General features: G+C 43.1%; 1 protein-coding gene across 22 annotated transcripts in view; it reads right to left on the bottom strand.

Moving 5' to 3' along the window:
* The window catches only part of ZNF521 (zinc finger protein 521), a 297,889-nt gene that overhangs the window by 156,746 nt on the left and 120,187 nt on the right, over positions 1–20,956 (bottom strand). For all 22 annotated transcript variants that reach the window (XM_083748212.1, XM_083748213.1, XM_083748201.1 and 19 more), the window contains one exon: positions 8,212–11,567. In XM_083748212.1, the coding sequence (XP_083604338.1) occupies positions 8,212–11,127 (2,916 nt within the window). In that variant the 5' untranslated portion in view covers positions 11,128–11,567. The remainder of the gene's footprint in view (positions 1–8,211; positions 11,568–20,956) is intronic.

Here is a 20,956-nt window from a genome sequence, read left to right as displayed (position 1 = left end):
CTGCTGAGTGCAAACTTTCTTTCAGGAAATTCCCTGGTATGCCTTCTTCATTAAGCTCTTCTCCCTTATTTCCAGTTCTCAAAAATGTCTTATATCTCTGGTAAAATAAATTGTCCACTTGGGAACAAAATTTTAATTTGATTTTGAGTGAGATAAAACACTCTCCACAACTATGAAGCCCTCTTTCCTACTCTGCATTTCTTTACAAGGCTTTTATGGTGAAATCAGAGGCACTAGGCACACATTATTCATGCATACAATATATGCATGAGTAAGGGAGAATTGGCCATGCCCCAGCATAGTTTGCGCCACTGGCCTCACTCCCTTGATGCCCCAATCTTGTGCTGCACCTATGTGTGCTCAGCTAAATACAAGTAAGTGCCCTTTTGCAGCCTCCATTGCTCAGTGGCAGAGCATCTGTTTTGTATGCAAAAGATCCCAGATTTAGTGCCAGCTAGGGACACGGGTGGCGCTGTGGTCTAAACCACTGAGCCTAGGGCTTGCCAATCGGAAGGTTGGTAGTTCGAATCCCCGCAACGGGATGAGCTCCCGTTGCTCAGTCCCAGCTCCTGCCAACCTAGCAGTTCAAAAGCACATCAAAGTGCAAGTAGATAAATAGGTACTGCTCCAGTGGGAAGGTAAATGGAGTTTCCGTGCGCTGCTCTGGTTCAGCAGAAGTGGCTTAGTCATGACCCAGAAAATTGTCTGCAGACAAACGCCGGCTCTCTCGGCCAGTAAAGTGAGATGAGCACTGCAACCCCAGAGTCGTTCGCGGGGTCCTTTACCTTTAGGGCTAGGAATGTATCCCAGTTATCAGGACTCCCGTTATCAGTCAGTGTACACAACACTGAGCTAGATGGGTCCATCAGTATAACAAGCTTCCCTCCCTCCATGTCTCCCAGGACCAGAAGTGGTATGAAGAAGCAGTAGCATAGACAGGCATGTTGGCATAGTCTCAGATTGCCTGGGCAGCTGTGGGAAAGTGGGTGTCTTCAGCATCCACAACTGCCTTGTAGGGGCAAGATCTAGTGAGAAGACTTGCTGTGCTCATTAGGCATGGCTCCCCTGAGCAGGCTATGTTTCTCCTAACAAAGAGTTAACTTCACATACTCTATCTGATTTTTTGCTGGCTTGCTGCCTGACACACAGAAAGAGAGAGATACAAAGCAAAAAGGGCACAACACATAAAAAGGAAAAGCGAAAAGACCCTTTCTACTGCCTAAACATGCCCACATCTCAACAGCCAATGCGTCCTAGGTGTGCTCATACCTCTTGATATAATTCCTGAGTGATGGGACACAAGAGCAGAATACACAAGGGAGGACGGGGTACTTTCTTTCAACAATGCATTCATGTCTTGAGCCCTCAAAACTGACTTCTAGACAACTCTGTCTGGCTCCTAAGTTTTGCCAAAAAAAATAATTTTTTGGGCACTCCTGGCTATAACAAAGGTAGAATGCTGATGTTCACTGTGATATTTTGTACCTGTGATATTCATTCACTATCCCCCCAACAGCTGTTATGCTAATAATAAAAAAGTCCAACAAGCAATGCTATAAGACAATGAGATAGCATTCAAGCGACCAACCACTTTTTCTACCCACAATCAGCAACAGCTGTGTCCAATAAAAGTAACAGTTTGCAAGTGCTCACTGGAGAATACTCCTTCAACACTTATGCCTATCGCAAATTTTGTAAACGCTCTCAGGATTCTGAGGCAACATGTAGGGCTCTTTAAAATTTTATAAATCTGCATCACCTCAAAAAACCCTACTGACATCAAGTGTCTCCATTTCACCTCTGAAAACAATGTGATTTATTTTGATAAATAAGCCTGGCTTTTGTCCCCACTGCCACCTTTAAGGATCCCCCTCTAGTTCACTCTCAGCATCTGAATGGAAAAACGAAACACTTAGCTCTGGAAGAAGTGATAAATATCATTCTTTAAATAAGAAGGGCAACAAGGAAGGTAGGTAAGAACTTTGGCCCCCATAGGATTACAACTGGCTTTTGTGCTGTTCAAACGAAGAGCGGAGTTATAGGCAGCAGTGGCCCACACTGTGTGACGCTCCCTGCTGCTTTGCCCCTCCCCTCTTGCTAAAGAGCAGCAAAATATAGCGCTGGGAAGCTGGAAAAGCAATGCATCCCCACTGGTGCCTAATGGTCACAGGACCAGAACTAAAGGGGAAACGGCTGCATTTCTTGATTTAATTGTTTTAAAGTTAATTTAATTATTTGCAAGCCACGTTTTAGCATGAACATATGAGGGCCATTTTGGTCCTCCTCCAGTCCTGCTGCTGTGAGCTAAGCCATGGTTTGTGGCTCAGTATGTTGTCTGCATGCAGGCTAGTAGTTATCTTGCTTCAAACCACGAGTTGTAACCAAGGTTTATTCTCAGTTTGCAGCTCATAGTTTGTCTGGAGGGGAGAAACCATGAGCCTGGGTTTGGATGACATGCTAAGTCAAACCATGACTTAGGTTACAGCAGCAGGACCAGAACAGCAAACTGGCCTTAATCTCCTCTCCAGGAGCCCAGAGGCTCACAAACTTGTGCTATGCCAGAGTTTGATGTAGCACTGCACACAAACTGAGCTTAAAAACAGTGGCCGGGGTCAGGTGACATACCTTAGTTTAGTAAGGCTGTGCAAATGTCCAAGCTCCCAGAGAGGATCTTGCAGCAGCTTTTTCCTCCCCACTAGAACTTTCCAATGCTGTGCTAAGCCAAGCCAGGGTTTGGAGATGTGTATTATCCTAACCAGGACTAGTGGTTAAGCACTCATCTCATTGATAGCAAGCTGTAGTCAAGAGCCATAGGAGCCAATAAAAGAGACATAGCTCCCCCAATAAAATATTTGAGGGCCCCGCCCCAAGTTAATGGGCATTGCCATTCAAATGGTGCGTGTGTTGTTGTGTCATATGATTATGTGGGGCGTGGCTTACCAGCCCCCCCCCTATTTTATTAAAGTTGGCACCCCTGCAAGAGCAAATCTTTGCATGATCTTGCAGAGCTAAGGTTTGGCTTAATGTATCACACAAACCAGCTCAGTGTTTTAAATGTAAGATATATTTAGACTAGAAGCAGGTTTTTTTAATCATTCAAAAGTTGTATAAAGTACCGTGTTTTTCCCTCTATAACCCGCAGATTTTTTCTCCTAAAAAGTAAGGGGAAATGTCTGTGCGTGTTATAGAGCGAATGTGTGGTCCCTGGAGCCGTTTGTCCCAAGTGCATGGCAAAAATCGGAGGCTGCTGCTTTCCTGCATTCTGCCTCAGGGTCTTACTGCCCACCCTGTTCTGTTTCGGTTGCTGTTTGCTCAGACATAACAAAGAGCAGTGAAATCCCCTCCCCTCCAGGCAACCCCTCCCCTCCAGGCAAGTAGAGAGGAAAGGAGCGTCCCTGCTCCAGTGCTGCTGCTGCTGCGTCTGGGGACTCGGCAGGCAGCGGAAAACATGCAGATGAGAGAGAGAGAGGGGGGGGGGCTGGCTTGAGTGGGTGGGTGGACTTTTGCCTTCCTTCCCCCCCTTTAAACCCCTCTCCTGCATTCTTAGCCAGCTGCTTCTCCGCACACCCCTCTCGTGCTCCTTGTCCCTTCTATATTTTTCCTTCCCTCCCCACTTAAAACGTGGTTACAAAGCACGGATCCACATGGATCCTCAGGATCTTTGCATTGGGTCACCCCAAATTCACCATCAGATCACATAGCAATGATCTGATGCAAAAACAGGGCTGCAATGGTGCAAAAACGTGGTTACAAAGCATGGATCCACATGGATCCTCAGGATCTTTGCACTGGGTCACCTCAAATTCACCATCAGATCACATAGCATGTCCATGGCTACAGCCTGCCCCCCAAAATTCACGTACCCACTGTTGCCTGGGGCTGCAATGGTGCAAAAACGTGGTTACAAAGCATGGATCCACATGGATCCTCAGGATCTTTGCATTGGGTCACCTCAAATTCACCATCAGATCACATAGCATGTCCATGGCTACAGCCTGCCCCCCAAAAATCACGTACCCACTGTTGCCTGGGGCTGCAATGGTGCAAAAACGTGGTTACAAAGCATGGATCCACATGGATCCTCAGGATCTTTGCATTGGGTCAGCCCAAATTCACCATCAGAGCACATAGCATGTACATGGCTACAGCCTGCCCCCCCAAAATCACGCACCCACTGTTGCCTGGGGCTGCAATGGTGCAAAAACGTGGTTACAAAGCATGGATCCACATGAATCCTCAGGATCTTTGCATTGGGTCAGCCCAAATTCACCATCAGAGCACATAGCATGTACATGGCTACAGCCTGCCCCCCCAAAATCACGCACCCACTGTTGCCTGGGGCTGCAATGGTGCAAAAATGTGGTTACAAAGCATGGATCTACATGGATCCTCAGGATCTTTGCATTGGGTCACCCCAAATTCACCATCAGATCACATAGCATGTCCATGGCTACAGCCTGCCCCCCAAAATCACGCACCCACTGTTGCCTGGGGCTGCAATGGTGCAAAAACGTGGTTACAAAGCATGGATCTACATGGATCCTCAGGATCTTTGCATTGGGTCAGCCCAAATTCACCATTAGAGCACATAGCATGTCCATGGCTACAGCCTGCCCCCCCAAAATCACACACCCACTGTTGCCTGGGGCTGCAATGGTGCAAAAACGTGGTTACAAAGCATGGATCCAGAGGGATTCTCAGGATTTTTGCATTGGGTCACCCCAAATTCACCATCAGATCACATGTCTGTGGCCACAGCATGAAGCACAAAAATGATACATCCACTGTTTCATTCAGAATGTTTTTTCCCTTGTTTTCCTCCTCTAAAAACGATGTGCGTGTTATGGTCAGGTGCGTGTTATAGAGCGAAAAATACGGTATGTGTTAATTGAATCCCATGCTGTCCCTTTTTAGAACTGTATCACTTTGGTTTCAGCTAGCAATCATCACTGGTCCTCAGTTTCTCAGGCAGGCCCCTTTCATGCATGATGAGCAAAGTGAAGACAGAGGTGCTTTTTATTATGTCTGTTTTTATAAGACTTTGTTAACAGTCCCGCAGTAAGGGTTATCCAATTACCGAGGCTGGATCTAGACACACCAACAAAGCGTTTCAGTTAAACGTTGCATGAGAAACCGGGTTGACAAAAATGGAACTCCACGGCACCATCTGGTGTCACAGTGTTAGAATTCATAAACAACGCATATAAAGCACTTTTTCTTGAACAATGTAGCTGAGTCCCAAGTTGCCCTCAACAGATACCTTGACAGTCTTCTTTTAGAAACAATGCCCCAACTGTTGGAGGTGGTGATTCCAATATTTCAATTAATTTATTCCAAAAGTATTTAGGAGCTATCTTTGCTCCTCCACCTGTGCCCTATATCTGCACTGCAGCGAATGAAACAACTGTGCCCTTTCTCTCCCTGGTTGTTTTCCTTTATGGTGGCCCTTTAGAATCCTTGGAAGATGCCTCTCATGTCCCTAAATGCTCTAGGCTATCCATACAAGCCTACTTCAGTGTGTCCCTCGAAGTCCTGCATTTTGAATCTCACCATTTTCCCCCTTCACTTTTTTTGAGACCTTGCTCCACTTATGTGTGTTTCAAATTGTGATGACCCGAAGGTGGACACAATATTCCAGCTAAGCCCTAATCAGGGCCAAGTAGAGCAATACCATGAAATCCCATGATCTGAATAAAGTGTTTCTGTTCATGCAGTCCCAAGTGTGATTATTAGGCCCTTTGCCTAACACTTACACATGCAAAAGATTAGCTAAGTAAAAGCTGGAACAAACTGAAAATATCCTTCCATTCTCCAAGAAGAAAATGTGAAATCATCATCACTAAGTATCTTCCCTCTTCCCTGTAATCTATAGGCTCTTAAAACTGCCAACTGCCATTTCTAGTCAGCTTCTGGCAACTTCAAGGTTCTCAAAATTCACTAATTCTTTATACACTTTGTTGTGTTTTTAGTGGGTCTGGGGAAAGCAAAGACTTTTCTAAACCTTAGAATATATTGTCTATTGGAGGCCAATTGGAGAAAGGATATTAAAGCTAACACAGCACAAATCAGCATATCATATATTATTGTTTCTATGCTTATCAATTTTTGTGATGGAACCAGAGGGAGACAGAGGGAGTTTTCTATTGCCTTCATTTGGAGAGAGAGACTACTGATATTCAATAAACTTGTTATGGGTCTTGCTACAGTATTTGCTTATCCCAGCAGGTGTTAACGCAAATATGGATGAGTGGCAGCGGCAGAAATATCAAGTATATGGGCATATCCCCATACCCAACTTATCAGCGATATGAAGAAAGAGGTTACATGTTTCACACATTTAGCCACTTCCAATCCAACAACCATTCAAAAGCAATCCATTTCATGTTTAATTTGCAGGTTCCTTTGAAATGCTGCAAATCTAATGCCCACGCCTAAGGCCATAGAGGAAAGATAATGCTTTTTATTTGTTCCTGTGATGGTTGCCAATATTTTACTGGCTGTATTGCTGTGCCTTTAACAACAACTTGATGTTCAGGCAGTAGAAGGTAAATAATTTTATTTATGTATTTCAGAGCTTTTATGCCCTGCCAAATCATACACTTATCTCATAAACTTATGCTGTTTTCTAAAGATCAGGGTGCTGTGAAGTGTACAAGAGCAGGATAGCTCTTTTTTCTGATCCGTTGGCATCCTGCAAGTGCTATGGCATGGGCTGTTCACAATGCTGCCGAACATAGGTCCCTTTCTCTTTGGCAATCAAGGAGGACGGAGAGTATAAAAGGGAATAGTTTCCCCACTTTTCTAATGAGCATCTATGCAGATTTGCAGTAGAAAAATTAAAAGAATGTAATCCAGTGTAATACCTAATCCAGTGGCCAGTCAGATACATATGAGATGCAGGTAAAGGTAAGCCGTTGAATGGTCCCTTTACCTTTACCTTACCTTACCTTACATATGAGATGCTCCCAAGCATGACACAAGCACAGTCCCATTCTCCTAGTAATTCAGAGACTCAGGCTCAATTCATGCTCAGGTCTTTGAGAACACCTAATTAATCTGTATCAAGGATCAACAGATTATAAGGGGCTCTGGAAATAAGGTTTGGACGAGCAGAAATAAAGCTACCCTTTTCCTTAATGAAAATCAAATGACATAGACTAAGCATAGACACTGGGTGGCTGCGACACATTTGGACTACCACAACTTCCCCTCCTGGCTATGCTTAGTTTCTTCTCTATCTATCAGGCTCTCAGATGAATAGGTATGCATGGGTGCGGTAGGAGGATAGGGGAACAAGACTTAAAAGTGCCTGGATGTAGGCCATGGGCAATATTTTTCCTTCCCCTTGTGTAAACAAAATGGAAACTAAAGCAAGTCAAGGGATAAATAATGTACATTTAAGTGTGCTTGGGAATGCTCCCTTTGGCAATTCTAATTCGTGTTAGTGATTATGATAATAGAACAAGGCCATAGCATTTACTGCAAATTAATTAATCTGGAATAAGAGTGTGATCTTGTTAATGCCCCATGGGACACTCACATTTGTACAATTTTATGTTACAGATTATTCTGCAAGAAATGTTAATCATCTGATGCCTGGCTTGATATTCTGTCAAACATGCACACACAGAAATAAAAATTAAATTGCAATGAAAAGACTAATTTGCCCTTTAGCAAATGTAGGTGTTACACTGTGGCGTTTCTTTTTAATCAAAGTAGAGCAAGACAGGGGAAAATTAATGTCAACAACATAATTTACAAAAATAGCCCTCCTGCTCTGTTGCTCACAAATATTTTCAAAAACAGCGCTCTGCATGCCAACGCTTTGGCTTGATGTAGTTTACTTTTGTGTCATTAACACTCTGTGCCGTAAGCATAACTCAGAACTAGGGATTCCAACTCGAAATGAACCTCAGCTAAGATTCCAGCTCTCAGTTGTGCTGGCATGAAGATTATTCTCTTCAGTGATAAAGAAGACAATATCCTAGGGAGACTGGAATTAGTCCTACTCTGCATCATTCAAGCCAAAACACAAGGCTTATCAAGAAGCAAGTAATTGCTAGCTAGCTAATGGCTATGGGAGAGACACCACACATTCCAGCTAAGCATATCCTGGCAAATAACTAGCAAAATAAAAAATAAAAAAATGATACTATGCATTTTTTTAAAAAAATCAAAGGTCTGTTTTTAAGCAAAGAGAGAGAGAATTACCTCTTCAGATTGAGATGGACTGATTCTGGGCATTGGTGATACCTGTGGTGTTTTCAGATGTGTACTATTGCTGTCCGGAATGAGCTCTCTATGGACTGACTGGATGTGGTTTTGAAGTTCACTTTCTGATTCAAATTTAACATTGCAACTTGAACAGCGAGTCTTCAACCCTCCTGCTTTGCTTTTGTTCTCTGCGGAACTCAAGTTCTCATTCTGGCCCATGCCTTGCCTATTACTGCTGGAAGGGATGTTGACACTTGGACTGCCACTTTTGCTGAGATTAACGCAGGCGGCACACAGACCATATGGCAGGCCATTGATGTCAAGTTTCACCAAGTCCTGTTTTGAACGGAATTCCTTCAGGCAAGAAGCACATTTGTACAGTTTCTGGAGATGCTGCACTCGCCCTGTGGCCTGCACTGCTGAAGTGCTGCTCGTCTTCTGCATGTGAAATGTCCCATGGATCTTCAGCTCCAAAGTGGAAGTCACTGTTTGCATACATACCACACAACGGAATCCCGTCAAGGAGTTTCGCAAATCAGGGTGCATCTGACAATGCTCCAAAAATTCTTCCTCGCTCTGAAGAGGCATTTTGCAAATTCTGCAATTCCCTGTATCTAGGCTCTTACTATGTGTGACTTTATGTTCTGTAAGAGTCAGAAGAGACGGAAATCGCTCGCCGCATATTGGGCACATATAGTGTTTCACTGGACCCAAATGTGTCTGCATGTGTTCACGGAGTCCGTTTTCTGAAAAGAACGTCCGAGAGCACACATTGCACTTGTAGTTCCCTTTAATCAGTTCTGCCTTTTTCTTAATTATGGCACTTTCCCCGGGTCGGATGTTGTGATCTCGCAGCTGGTGATTTTGCAGGAGAGACTCCATTGTATAGGCCGCCCCGCAAATATCACATCCGTACATTGGCTCAGATGTATCGACGTCTTCTTCACTGCCATCATGGCTATTGTGTGACTCCTGGCTATTTGTCAGCAAGGTCTGTAGCTCTACTTCTTCTTTCTGAACTGGCTCAGATGCTCCATTGGTTCCACAGTTAGGGGTTTTTGTTTCAAAGACGCAGTGCTTTTCCCTCAAGTGTTTCTCCAGCAGTATGATGGCATGAAATGCTTTGCTGCAAAACTTGCAGTTGTACTTTTTGCTGTGCGTTGTGATGTGGCACTGCAGCTCCACCTCGGTACCAAAGGACTCGCCACAAAAGATACACTTGTGCACTTTCCCTTGGTTCTCGAGATGGTTGTGTTTGACATGGAGCTGCAAGTCTGTCTCGTTGCGAAAATCCCAGTTGCAGGAGGTGCACCTGTACACCTTCTTTTCGTTGCTGTGCTTCACGGCCAGGTGAAGCTGAATGGAGACCTTTGAATCAAACACCTCTTGGCACAAAGTGCAGCGGAAAAACACGAAGGTATGCATGTCAAGCAAGTGCTTCTGCAAGTCATCCACCGAAGTAAACTGTTTGTCACAACTTTCACAGATGTAGTAAGTGGAGGTTATCATGAAGTGGATGGTCACGTGCTTCAGCAGGGACTCTTGGTTTGGAAACTCCTTGTTGCACTGAGGACAAGTCAGTTTGGGTAGGACAGTGTCAAGGTGTGTTTTTAAGTGAGTCTGGAAACCATCCAAGGAAGTGTACTTAGCACCACACTGATTGCAAATGTATTCTCCAGTAGGGCGTGGAGGGGCACCACCAACTGCTTGCATCATCTTTAAAGAAGCCTGCTCTATAGTCACTGGAGATAAAGGGCTCATGGCTCTAGATTTCTTTCCATTATGAATGTAGTTTAGCGCTAACGGAATGTTCTTGTGATTTTCCTTTATATGTTTATTCAGTTTAAGAACACTATTAAATATTGGGGAATTTGTACAATAAGAACAAGAATACACTTCCACAACTGGGTCCTTGGGGGTTCCCAGCACAGGGGAACCAAAACGGGAACTACTGAGATCACAATGGACTTGTCTAATATGCTCTTCCAAAGAAGAATCAGTAAGAAATCCCATGTAACAATGGGGACAAAAGAACGCATTACTGTCCTTAGCAGCTGGATTTGCAAATCCGTGATTACATCTAATGTGTTCCTGAAGAGTGTTGAGGTCATTGAAAACTTCCGAGCAGAAGTTGCACTGGTAGATCATAGCAGGCATGGTCGAAACAATCAGCGCAGGATCTGGGCCTTCGTGTATTTGTTTAAGATGCTCGTTCAGATTGTAAAGCGAAGGTAATACTTCTAAACAATACTGGCAAATATGAGCCTGTTCGGGTTTATCTAAATGCATAGTTTTCAGGTGTATCTGGAGCACTGCAAGGCTCGAAAACAATTGCTTGCTGCAGTATATGCAGCTGTAGGTAACCTTGGCTTGCTTGCTTGAAGGCCCCGTGATATCTGTCACCTGTTGGGCTGCCCGTTTTCTTCCACGGCCTTTTGTTATGGGGGGAGCTGTTTCAACCATAGTTGAACTGTCCACTGAGAGGTTTGAATCTGGTGTAGTGCTAGACACTGAGGTGTAGCCAACAGTCACTAAAGAGGGGCTGTTGCTATGGTTGCATGATTCGGGCTGCTGGTGGCTATCCATGTGGCTATACAGCTCTTCGACACTATGGAAGTTCTCTGAGCAAATACTGCACATGTGTTTCTTTTCCGCTCCATTGTGAGCCTGCTCCATGTGGTTTACAAGGGAACTTTCCTCTACAAAGAGTTCGTGGCAGTAAACGCACTGAAGAGCAGCTCTGTCTTCATTCGGGGAACACTCCGGGTGGCATTCTGCTATGTGCTTCTGAAGGTCTTCGGGGAAATCAAAACCTTCTTCACATTGACTGCACTTCTGAGTGTCCTTCATTTTCCAGTCCTCCATCCGGGAGGCAGACTGGGAACCATCTTTGTTCCTCTCGTGAACTTGCATGTGACCGTGAAGCGAACTAGAGGAGAGGAACCCGCGCCGGCAAATGGCACACTTATATGGCTTGTTAGAGGTATGAGTCTTTAGGTGGATTTTAAGGTGATCGCTTCTCGAAAACGCTGCATCGCACTCGCTGCAGTGGTATTTCTTATCTCCCGTGTGGAGCTTGATGTGGCGATCTCTGCTCCGCTTGTGTTTGAAAAGGCGGCTGCAATACGTGCACTTGAAAGGGAGCTTGTCGCTGTGACTTTGCTCGTGGTGCTTCAAATAGCTGAGGCGGCTAAATGACTTGTCGCAAAACTGGCAGGGGTAGGGCAGTCCAGGGACACCTTCTTCTTCACCAAAATCACAGCCGTCTCCATGGCTTGGGGAAGTCTGATCTTTGCTTGAAGGTGAAGAAGCTGGCCATGAGCAGGAAGGGTCATCCTCAATGTCTACTCCATCTGGAAAAAGGGAGGTAAGAGAAGCAAACGGTTAAGGGCTTCCTCTTCAGACGGAATATATGAATATATACATTTGATCAGAAATGTACTGAAATGCACATGCAATTGTACAACATCGGCAGGCTGCCTTCTGCACCCGCACACATCTTCTATAATATACTAATTCAAATCGGATGGTAAACAAGGAAAAGCCATGAAATAGGTCTGTTCCCGCATTATCCTTTTATTGCTTTTATCATTTGTAGTTGCTTGATGCGTATTATACATTGACATCTTTATTAAAATGCAGATTTTAATATACTTAATGTGTCTTTTGTATCCACCATAAAATGATTTGTATACTACGGGAACAACTGGAAGTGCCAACCAGGGAAAAAGTATTAGAAAATTATTTCAAAATTAAGAGTCACCCGCATGCCTAATATTTAATAAAAACAGAGTAATTCAAATTTCTCACTTTTGTATTAAACTTGGTCCTGAAAAGAACATAGTTCAATGGATTATTATGAATTTTGGTGCTCAGCTACCAGAGGTAAAGAAGAAAGCATAAAACACAATGAAAAAAATATCTTCAGAAACACGCTGTTGGGAGCTGGTGACACTCTCTACTACTTTGCTGTAGTTTCCCACTTGAACTCAGATAATTTAGCAGCTACTAACCAGCACCGAATTAAATACATGGCTAATAACACGTGAGTTTGTATTAGGTTTGTATTGAGTCAGCCAGGGTTAAGTGAACGGAGTGAACTTCACAAAAGCTAGATTCGAACCGTGTATTATCTTCTTCTAAAGTTCAAGAGGTTGCCCACCATTTCTTCCTCTTTGCAAAAAAACTTTACTGGCGGAACTTCCTTAGTAAAACAGAGCCCAAACATTTAGGTGATCATAGACAAAGCAACTTGCAAAAAAACTGGAAACAGGAACAAATGACAAATTATTATGGTAAAAGCTGAAAGATTTATGAGTAACAATGAAAAGACAAACAAGAACATATGCCAAGTAGTAACCAAAACGACTGAGCTATTATACGACTTCATTTCTGGGTTTTAGGCTGAAACCTATAGAAACCAATGTGTCAATTTCTTTTTTAGATGGAGAATGTCTACAAATCACTTATGACAGAAAATACTCCAAGAAGAAGTGTTTCACTGCTAGAATAAAAAATTAGTTAACTCAAAATACTTGTATCGTTATACATTAGCATAATTTTATGCTGATTTTAGTTCCATTTATATACAACTGTTTATTCTAACAAATGATTTGTTGCTAGTTATTTAGAGCTCAAACGAGCACAAAGTTCTCTTGCTTACATCCACTGAAGTGAATGAGAGCTATGCAAGAAACTACCCATTAATCTCAAAACTGCATATTCTTACCGAAACCATTCATTTTAGTGTTTAAAACACTGATCCAGCAAACAAAACACCTGACACTTGAAGTATTAAACAAAACCTTTATTTATTTATATTATAGGTAATAATATTTCTTGCAATACCAAGTCAATTAGAATAATAACATTTTAAAAAAACAAAAACCCTGAATAATAATCCTTGGAGAAATCATATATTAAAATGCGTGCCGATAAATAAATAAATCCACAACTCCTTAATACCTACAGCCTCTAAAAGGCAAATTATTTCTCATACAACACAAAAGCCACAATTGGCTTACAGAAAAACACTCCAAGTCTGCTTTCTTTAAAGTAACAAGATTTCACTAGATTGTGAACTTTATGCTTATCCACAGGAAACAGAAGAGGATTTGTCCTTTTCCTGCATTTCGAAACCGATAACAACACCATCTCACTATCAATGCCAGACAGCAACCATCTAACTCTGAGAAAACAACCAATACCATTCCTGGATCCTTGCCCATTGCAACAATGCTTTTAAGTGCAAGCTGAACAGTGGACAGGTTGTGTCCTCTTCTTTATTACTCAGAGGCTGTCCACAGGCTATGCCCGATTCCTGTCAGGATCTTCAAACTGCTCCATGATCCAAAAAGATTAAAAATTAAATGGGCTACCACACAAGAAGCATCTTGCAGATAAGGCAGCCTACCAATATGGAAAGAAGCATAGAAGTCAGATTTGACTTCAGCTGTCCCATGTTCTGTCTTCTAGACAAAATATTTTATAGTAAGTAGGCTACATTCATTAGGGCAATACCTTCTCTATATCACTGCGCAAGTCCCATTGGAATTAGTGGGTTCGTGATAAAATAAACCTCACCAGTCTTTTTCTCTTAGGTCAAATGCTTATTTCCTTATTTCCATATAGCATCATCAATGTGCATGATGCTTCACAGAATACAAAGGGACAAATGTTAGTTGCTTCCTTTACACAAACTTAGGCTTGATCACACACTTAGGGCAGGATTCTCCTCCCCTCCCCCCCCCGCATGCCCTTTGCACCCACTAAAATGGACTTGGGAGAATCCCCAGAACAACAAGAAAACAACAGAAAAGATGGGGGGGGGTCGTTTCATCTGGCAAGTCGCAATGCTTGTAATAGCACAATGTTGAACTCCATTCTTCGTTGTGGCAGTACATGAGGTCTAGGGATGTTGTGCCAAAGACTCCATGCAAAACATAGGTTTTAAGGAGTGATTTGAAGGATGTGAAGTTGTGTTCCGTGAGGTGTTTTCAAGCACAAAGGGCAGCAAGGTAGATAAAGCAGATATGTTTGAGGGAGACAGTGCAGGATGCCAGAGCTAGAGAAGGGAAAGGCATAGAAAGCAATGTATGAGAAGAAATGATCTTAGACTGGGGTCAGCAAACTTTTTAAGTGAGGTGGGGGGGGGGGGTCCACTGTCCCTCAGACCTTGTGGGGAGCCAGACTATAATTTGAATTAAAAAGGAACGAATTTCTATGGCCCATAAATAACCTAGAGATGTATTTTAAATAAAAGCACACATTCTACTCATGTAAAAACACCAGGCGGGCCCCACAAATAACCCAGAGATGCATTTTAAACAAAAGGACACATTCTACTCATATAAAAACATGCTGATTCCTGGACCGTCCATGGGCCTTAGTTTAGAAGGCAATTGGGCCGGATCCGGCCCCCAGGCCTTAGTTTGCCTACCCACGATCATAGAGGTGGGAGAGGCCATGGAGAGCTTTAAACAAAATGTCAAAGAGGAACATCACATTACACAAATTACAAAACTTCAGATGTAACTTTACCAATATAACTTCTACGTTATCTCATAATTTCACCTGACAAATCCTAATATACACATGTTAACATGTGCAAATGTGTCTAAACATGATGCATATCACACACACACACACACACACACACACACACACACACACTACACAGACCCCCCTTGACAGAATTTTGGACCTCAGGAAAGTCCCTCATTACCACCCCTTTGTCTCTCCTTTATCCCACATCACCCTCACCCTCACCCCTTGGCAGTTCTTTTCCTTTGGGTTCCTTTAGGGGAAAGGGCTGTCTTGAAATATTTCCTGCCTGCTGGATTACAGCTCCTCAGGGCATGATCTGAGGCGAAGGACCAGCTTCCCCTCCCCTCCTGAAGTGCTCAGCCAGGAAGGGAGGGAGGGAGGGGGGAAACCTCCAGGCATATGGCTTGGCTCCCTGAAGAATCAAGTCCTGAGCATTCTTTCCATGTCCCCAGCCCATCCAAGAACACTCCACCCACCAAAGCACTCTTTTTCTCAAGTCTACTGTCCTTAAAGGGGCACAAGAAAACCGTTTCAAGGAAAATGATTCATGTTCTGTGAGGAGCACCGATCAACATCAAGCAGCTGGAGCTTCAAATGCAACTGCTTCATTTCGTTGAAACTTTAAGGGATATTCTGGTCTTTGTTTTAAACACCAAATGCATGGGTTTTTTTTTTTAACCAGCCCATTCTTTATAAAATTGAATTTATGAGTAATGCAATTTTGATAAAATTTAAATATTTTATTTTCCAAAGAAAATAATGAATAAATACATACATCTTTCATCGTTATAAAGTATCAGCTAAATACATTTGTTCCTGTGCTTTTTTGTTCCAAACAATTATATATACCTGCTCTGTTTCTGACTTCCTTGGTTTCTAACACACAGGACCATTATGCAGATTTTTGTACACTAAAAGGGGGGAAACATGAAAAATCAATAACAACAAAACTCACAGCAGCCAACATATCTAGAGGGAAACTGAAGAAACTGAAAAGTTTTAACTGTCCTCCTAAACACAGGCAGTGAAGAAGCCAAGCAGATCTCCTGGAAGAGGGAATTCCAGAGGCAAGGGAGCTACCACAGAAAAAGCCTTTTCATGCATTGTCATAGAATCATAGTACTGTAGAGTTAGAAGGGATCCTAAGGGTCATCTAGCCCAATCTCCGAGGAAGGAGAGTCCACCACCTGGCGAGTCTAGTCCACTGTTGAACAGCTGTTACTGTCAGAAAGTTCTTTCTGATGTTTAGTCAGATCTTCTTTCTTGTACCTTGAAGCCATTGGTTCAGTCCTACGCTCTGGAGAAAGAGAAAACAAGCTTGCTCCATCTTCCATGTGACAGGGGCAAACCTAAGAGCATTTAGCCAGAACCTTTACCCCTGGTGGTGGGGGATGAGTGTTCAGACCCCTGGGCTCTCACTTGTGGGGTGCCTCAGGGTTCTGTCCTCTCCCCCATGCTTTTCAACATCTACATGCAGCCACTGGGAGAGATCATCAGGGGGTTTGGGCTAGGTGTTCATCAGTATGCAGATGATACACAGCTCTACCTCTCTTTTAAATCAGAACCAGTGAAAGCGGTGAAGGTCCTGTGTGAGTGTCTGGAAGCGGTTGGAGGATGGATGGCGGCTAACAGATTGAGGTTGAATCCTGACAAGACAGAAGTACTGTTTTTTGGGGACAGGAGGCGGGCAGGTGTGGAGGATTCCCTGGTCCTGAATGGGGTAACTGTGCCCCTGAAGGACCAGGTGCGCAGCCTGGGAGTCATTTTGGACTCACAGCTGTCCATGGATGTGCAGGTCAAATCTGTATCCAGGGCAACTGTTTACCAGCTCCATCTGGTACGTAGGCTGAGACCCTATCTGCCTGCAGACTGTCTCGCCAGAGTGGTACATGCTCTGGTTATCTCCCGCTTGGACTACTGCAATGCGCTCTACGTGGGGCTACCTTTGAAGATGACCCGGAAACTACAACTAATCCAGAATGCGGCAGCTAGACTGGTGACTGGGAGCGACCGCCGAGACCATATAACACCGGTCTTGAAAGACCTACATTGGCTCCCAGTACGTTTCCGAGCACAATTCAAAGTGTTGGTGCTGACCTTTAAAGCCCTAAATGGCCTCGGTCCAGTATATCTGAAGGAGCATCTCCTCCCCCATCGTTCTGCCCGGACACCGAGGTCCAGCTCCGAGGGCCTTCTGGCGGTTCCCTCACTGCGAGAGGCCAAGTTACAGGGAACCAGGCAGAGGGCCTTTTCGGTAGTGGCGCCCGCCCTGTGGAACGCCCTCCCATCAGATGTCAAAGCGATAAACATCTACCTGACATTCAGAAGACAGGGAAGTTTTTAATATGTGACATTTTAGTGTATCTTTCATCTTTGTTGGAAGCCGCCCAGAGTGGCTGGGGAGACCCAGCCAGATGGGCGGGGTACAAATAATAAATTATTGTTGTTGTTATTATTATTATTACTCCAGAGGGTGCCACTGAGGCTCTTAGCTTGTCAACTATTTTTTACTATCTGGACTTCTCTCCTTCCTAGGCACCCTCCCCTGCAGCCCTGAGACTCCCATTGACCCCCAAAGCCAAAACAGGGAGCTCAGCCAATTCCAGAAGGGAAACACCAGAGCAGCCCTTTGAAAAGAGCAAAGCACACCCGACAGAGAAGGTGGGCCATGAAGCAGCTTTCAGGTTTGCAAGTTGCTATGGAGAGAACTGTGTGTGTATGTGTGTGCCATTTTTTACTGGTGCAGCTGGTTCTTCTTACCCAAGTGTAGAACCTTACATATGTCCCTATTGAAATTCGTTTTGTTACTTTTGGTCCAGTTCTCTAATCTGTTACAGTCATCTTGAATCCCAATGTTATCTTCTGCAGCATTAGCTACCCCTCTGAGTTTAGTGTCATCTGTTTAGTGTCAGTTCCTTCACCCAAGTCATTTTTTAAGACATTGAACAATGCTGGGCCCAGAACAGGACACTGCAGTACCCCATTTGACACCTTTTTTCAGGATAATGAGGAGCCATTAATGGGTATTCTTTGGGTTCGGTCAGTCAACCACCTACAAATCCATCTAACTAATTCAGTCCATATTTTACCAGTTTCTCCACAAAAATATCAAGGGAGAATTTGTTAAAAGCCTTAATGAAATAAAGATATACTATGTCCACATCATTCCCCTGATCCACCAAGCTTGTAGCTCTCTATATTAAAAAATAGATTTGTCAGGCATGACTTGCTTTTGAGAAACCCATGTTGGGTCTTAGTAACCACGGCTAATTAATTATGTTTTAGGACCTTATACATTCCTGAAGGAACAGCAAGAAGGGCCTCTATGGAAGATGTCCGTTCTCCAGCAGGATTATATGGAGAAAGGTGTGTTTGGTGCTTTAAAAGGCAAAACCAGCACTTCCAAGTTGTACTCAGAAACAAATAGGCAGCAGAATATTATTCTCCGCGACCTTCCAAAATTTAGCACAAAGAAGGCTTGGAGCTATTACCATATATGATCATAGTTCTCAATATATATGTTAATAGCAAATTTCCAAAATATGTATTTAATGTTGTGAGAGATAGCAAGTTCTTAGGTACAAGAAATAGGCTTTGCAATCACTTGTGATCCCAACTTTTCATGAACTTAGTTTTAAATGATACGTCCTACAAAGACATGATATATTCTTCTATAAATATTTGTAGAAATACATGAGTGTTTGGAACATTGCACAACTGCTGAGACTCTATTGTATTCTTTTTGTAGCTAGTGCCTGATCATTTTACCTATTAATGTTACAGTTACTTTACTTATAACTGTTCTCCTCAAACTTATTTTGCTTATATTTTGGTATACTTTCCTTTCTTTTAAAAAACTATCTCCCTTTGCTTCCTTCTAAGAGTCTTTCAACTTTAACATGAGACCCCCCACCCCCACCCCCCAAAAAGAAGATTAATGAACTTCAGAAGCAGCACTGACTTATTCTTATGAATCAGGCCCAAAATGATTCAGTGGAATAATAACCCCTAGTGTTAAAAGGATATCTCATTTGAAACAATATTAAGACTGCAGAGAGCTAATTATTGCAACTCCATTTTAAAAGTGAAATTCTACATTTTCTACACTGTAAAGGGATCTCTTGCTGCATTGATACCTGGTAAGATTTCCCATTTGGTATGAACAGAAATTAACAAGAATTTCCTAGGGAAGATTGGAGGGGTGGGCACACGGAGGAAGGAAGTTGCACATACAAATTGGGTGAAACAGACTGGGAGATATCCACACAGAGGATCAGCTCTGTACCAAGTAATGGCTGCTCAGAGTTCCACAGAAGGGGGATAGAAGCAGACCAGGGAGCCTCATGTCACCATTGTGCAATTACACGGAATGTAAGGGAACTCTTTGCTGTACATTATCAAAGCCAAAACACTGGCAAAGCAAGATGTACTGACTCCAGAAAGGACATGGAACTAGCAATCATAAAACACATGGGAAATTTGCAGTAGCAGCCATGTTTACTCTAAAATATGGGAGGAAACAAGCAACAGCCTTTTGGAAGCTAGCTGAACAGTGTTGCCGCTATCAAGGTAGGGAATAAGTTCTTCCTATAAGGTCCACTGCATTCATATGCCTTGTTTGTGGATTGAAGATGACCTGCATCACAGCCCTTTCATTCCATGCATTTTGAGGACTGACCAATATGTTATGATGAGTTCCATGTTTCTTTTCAAAACCTTTCTTTTTCTGCTTTACAAAATGAAGCTTGCTTCTGGCCTTTAAGTGGTCCCTACAGACATTTTGTTTTGTATTCCACCAAGTTTTTTATTGATTTGATTGCTGCCTCTCCCCAATACAAATTTATCCGTTTAAAACAATTGTTTTGTTTAACTTTTAAAGTTGTAAATCACCTTGTGAGGAAATGAAATAAATAATAAAGTAAGGGGGACCTGGGCAACCACTTTTGCACTGCTTTTCCACAGAACATCACCCACCCATCAAAAGAAAAAAAGGGGAGAAGTTGCTTTTACAAATACCAGCATCCTCTCGGTAACTGTGGTAAAAGCAGCTGAGGGTAGAAGATTTTCAGCCTGGGAACCTTGTGAGTGGTTTAAGAAGCTGCATAAAAATGCAGTATTGGCGGCTGCTGAGTAGATAGATAGATGATAGATAGATAGATAGATAGATAGATAGATATAAAAAGAGTAAGACTGTAATATAATGTATAGTTCATGCCTTACAAAATTGAGTAGTAGAATACTATGAACTCCATGGTAATGCAGAAACAGACAAATATACATAAAGGGCATGCTGAAGGAGGCCAATGGTACTCATATTAACCTATACTTTTATACAGAACTTTTGTTTTCAAACTACTTTGATCCAAAGTCCATTTACGGACGCACATATTAAATTTGTCTCGGGAAGCAGTGGGAGTTTTACAGACTATATCCTGAAGCATTCCCCAGAGTATTTCATGACTTGGAGAGTGAGGGAGATAAAGTACATTTTCTAAATCAACGATTGTGTGTGAGTGTGTACACATGTGCATATTTCCCTTTAAATCCTACCAGTCGCTAAGTGCTACTTACTGTAAATGCCTTTTTTGTGTTACTGCAAGGATTCTGTGTTTCAATGTGATGCACTTAGCATGTCCATGTTAATTTTTAATTTTGGGAACCAGGCACTTCACACCAGCTGACTTCTAAAGCGAGGCCTAGCTTGTGCAATTGAAGAGAGAAAAAGATGCTAGAAATCAGCTGCACGGGCTATGAAGTCTATTTACACATGCAGATTTGAATGGATCGTTAGTGCATCGAGAGGAGCTCCCCCCACCCCACAGCAGCCCTTACTTGCTGAGTTTCACCATTTCCATAAAGCACATTAAAACAAGTGTGTGAACACTCTGAGATGAAAGTACCAAACACTCTTGAGATTTCCAGTGGAAAGTAGAGCTGCCTGACTTTTCTCCAAGCAGACAGGAATGCCCATGATTCAGCAGCCTGAGTAAATAAAAGAGGTCCTTATTTCCTAATTTTTCTGGCTGGCCACACTGCAGCACTCTCTGTGCCGCTGCCAACGGGAATGCAAAGCTGGAACTACACCCAGCAGCTGAAGGACTGTCTTTGTTAGCTAGCCAGGCCTTCCTGGCCATCTTCTGGCAACAAAACTACCATATCCTGCAAGAAAGATCTCCGTCTCGGGCTCGAGAGCACT

This window comes from Podarcis gaigeae (assembly GCF_964106915.1).
Source record: "Podarcis gaigeae genome assembly, chromosome: 7".
Lineage (NCBI taxonomy): Eukaryota > Metazoa > Chordata > Lepidosauria > Squamata > Lacertidae > Podarcis > Podarcis gaigeae.
This window is presented reverse-complemented; position numbering and strand designations above follow the sequence as displayed.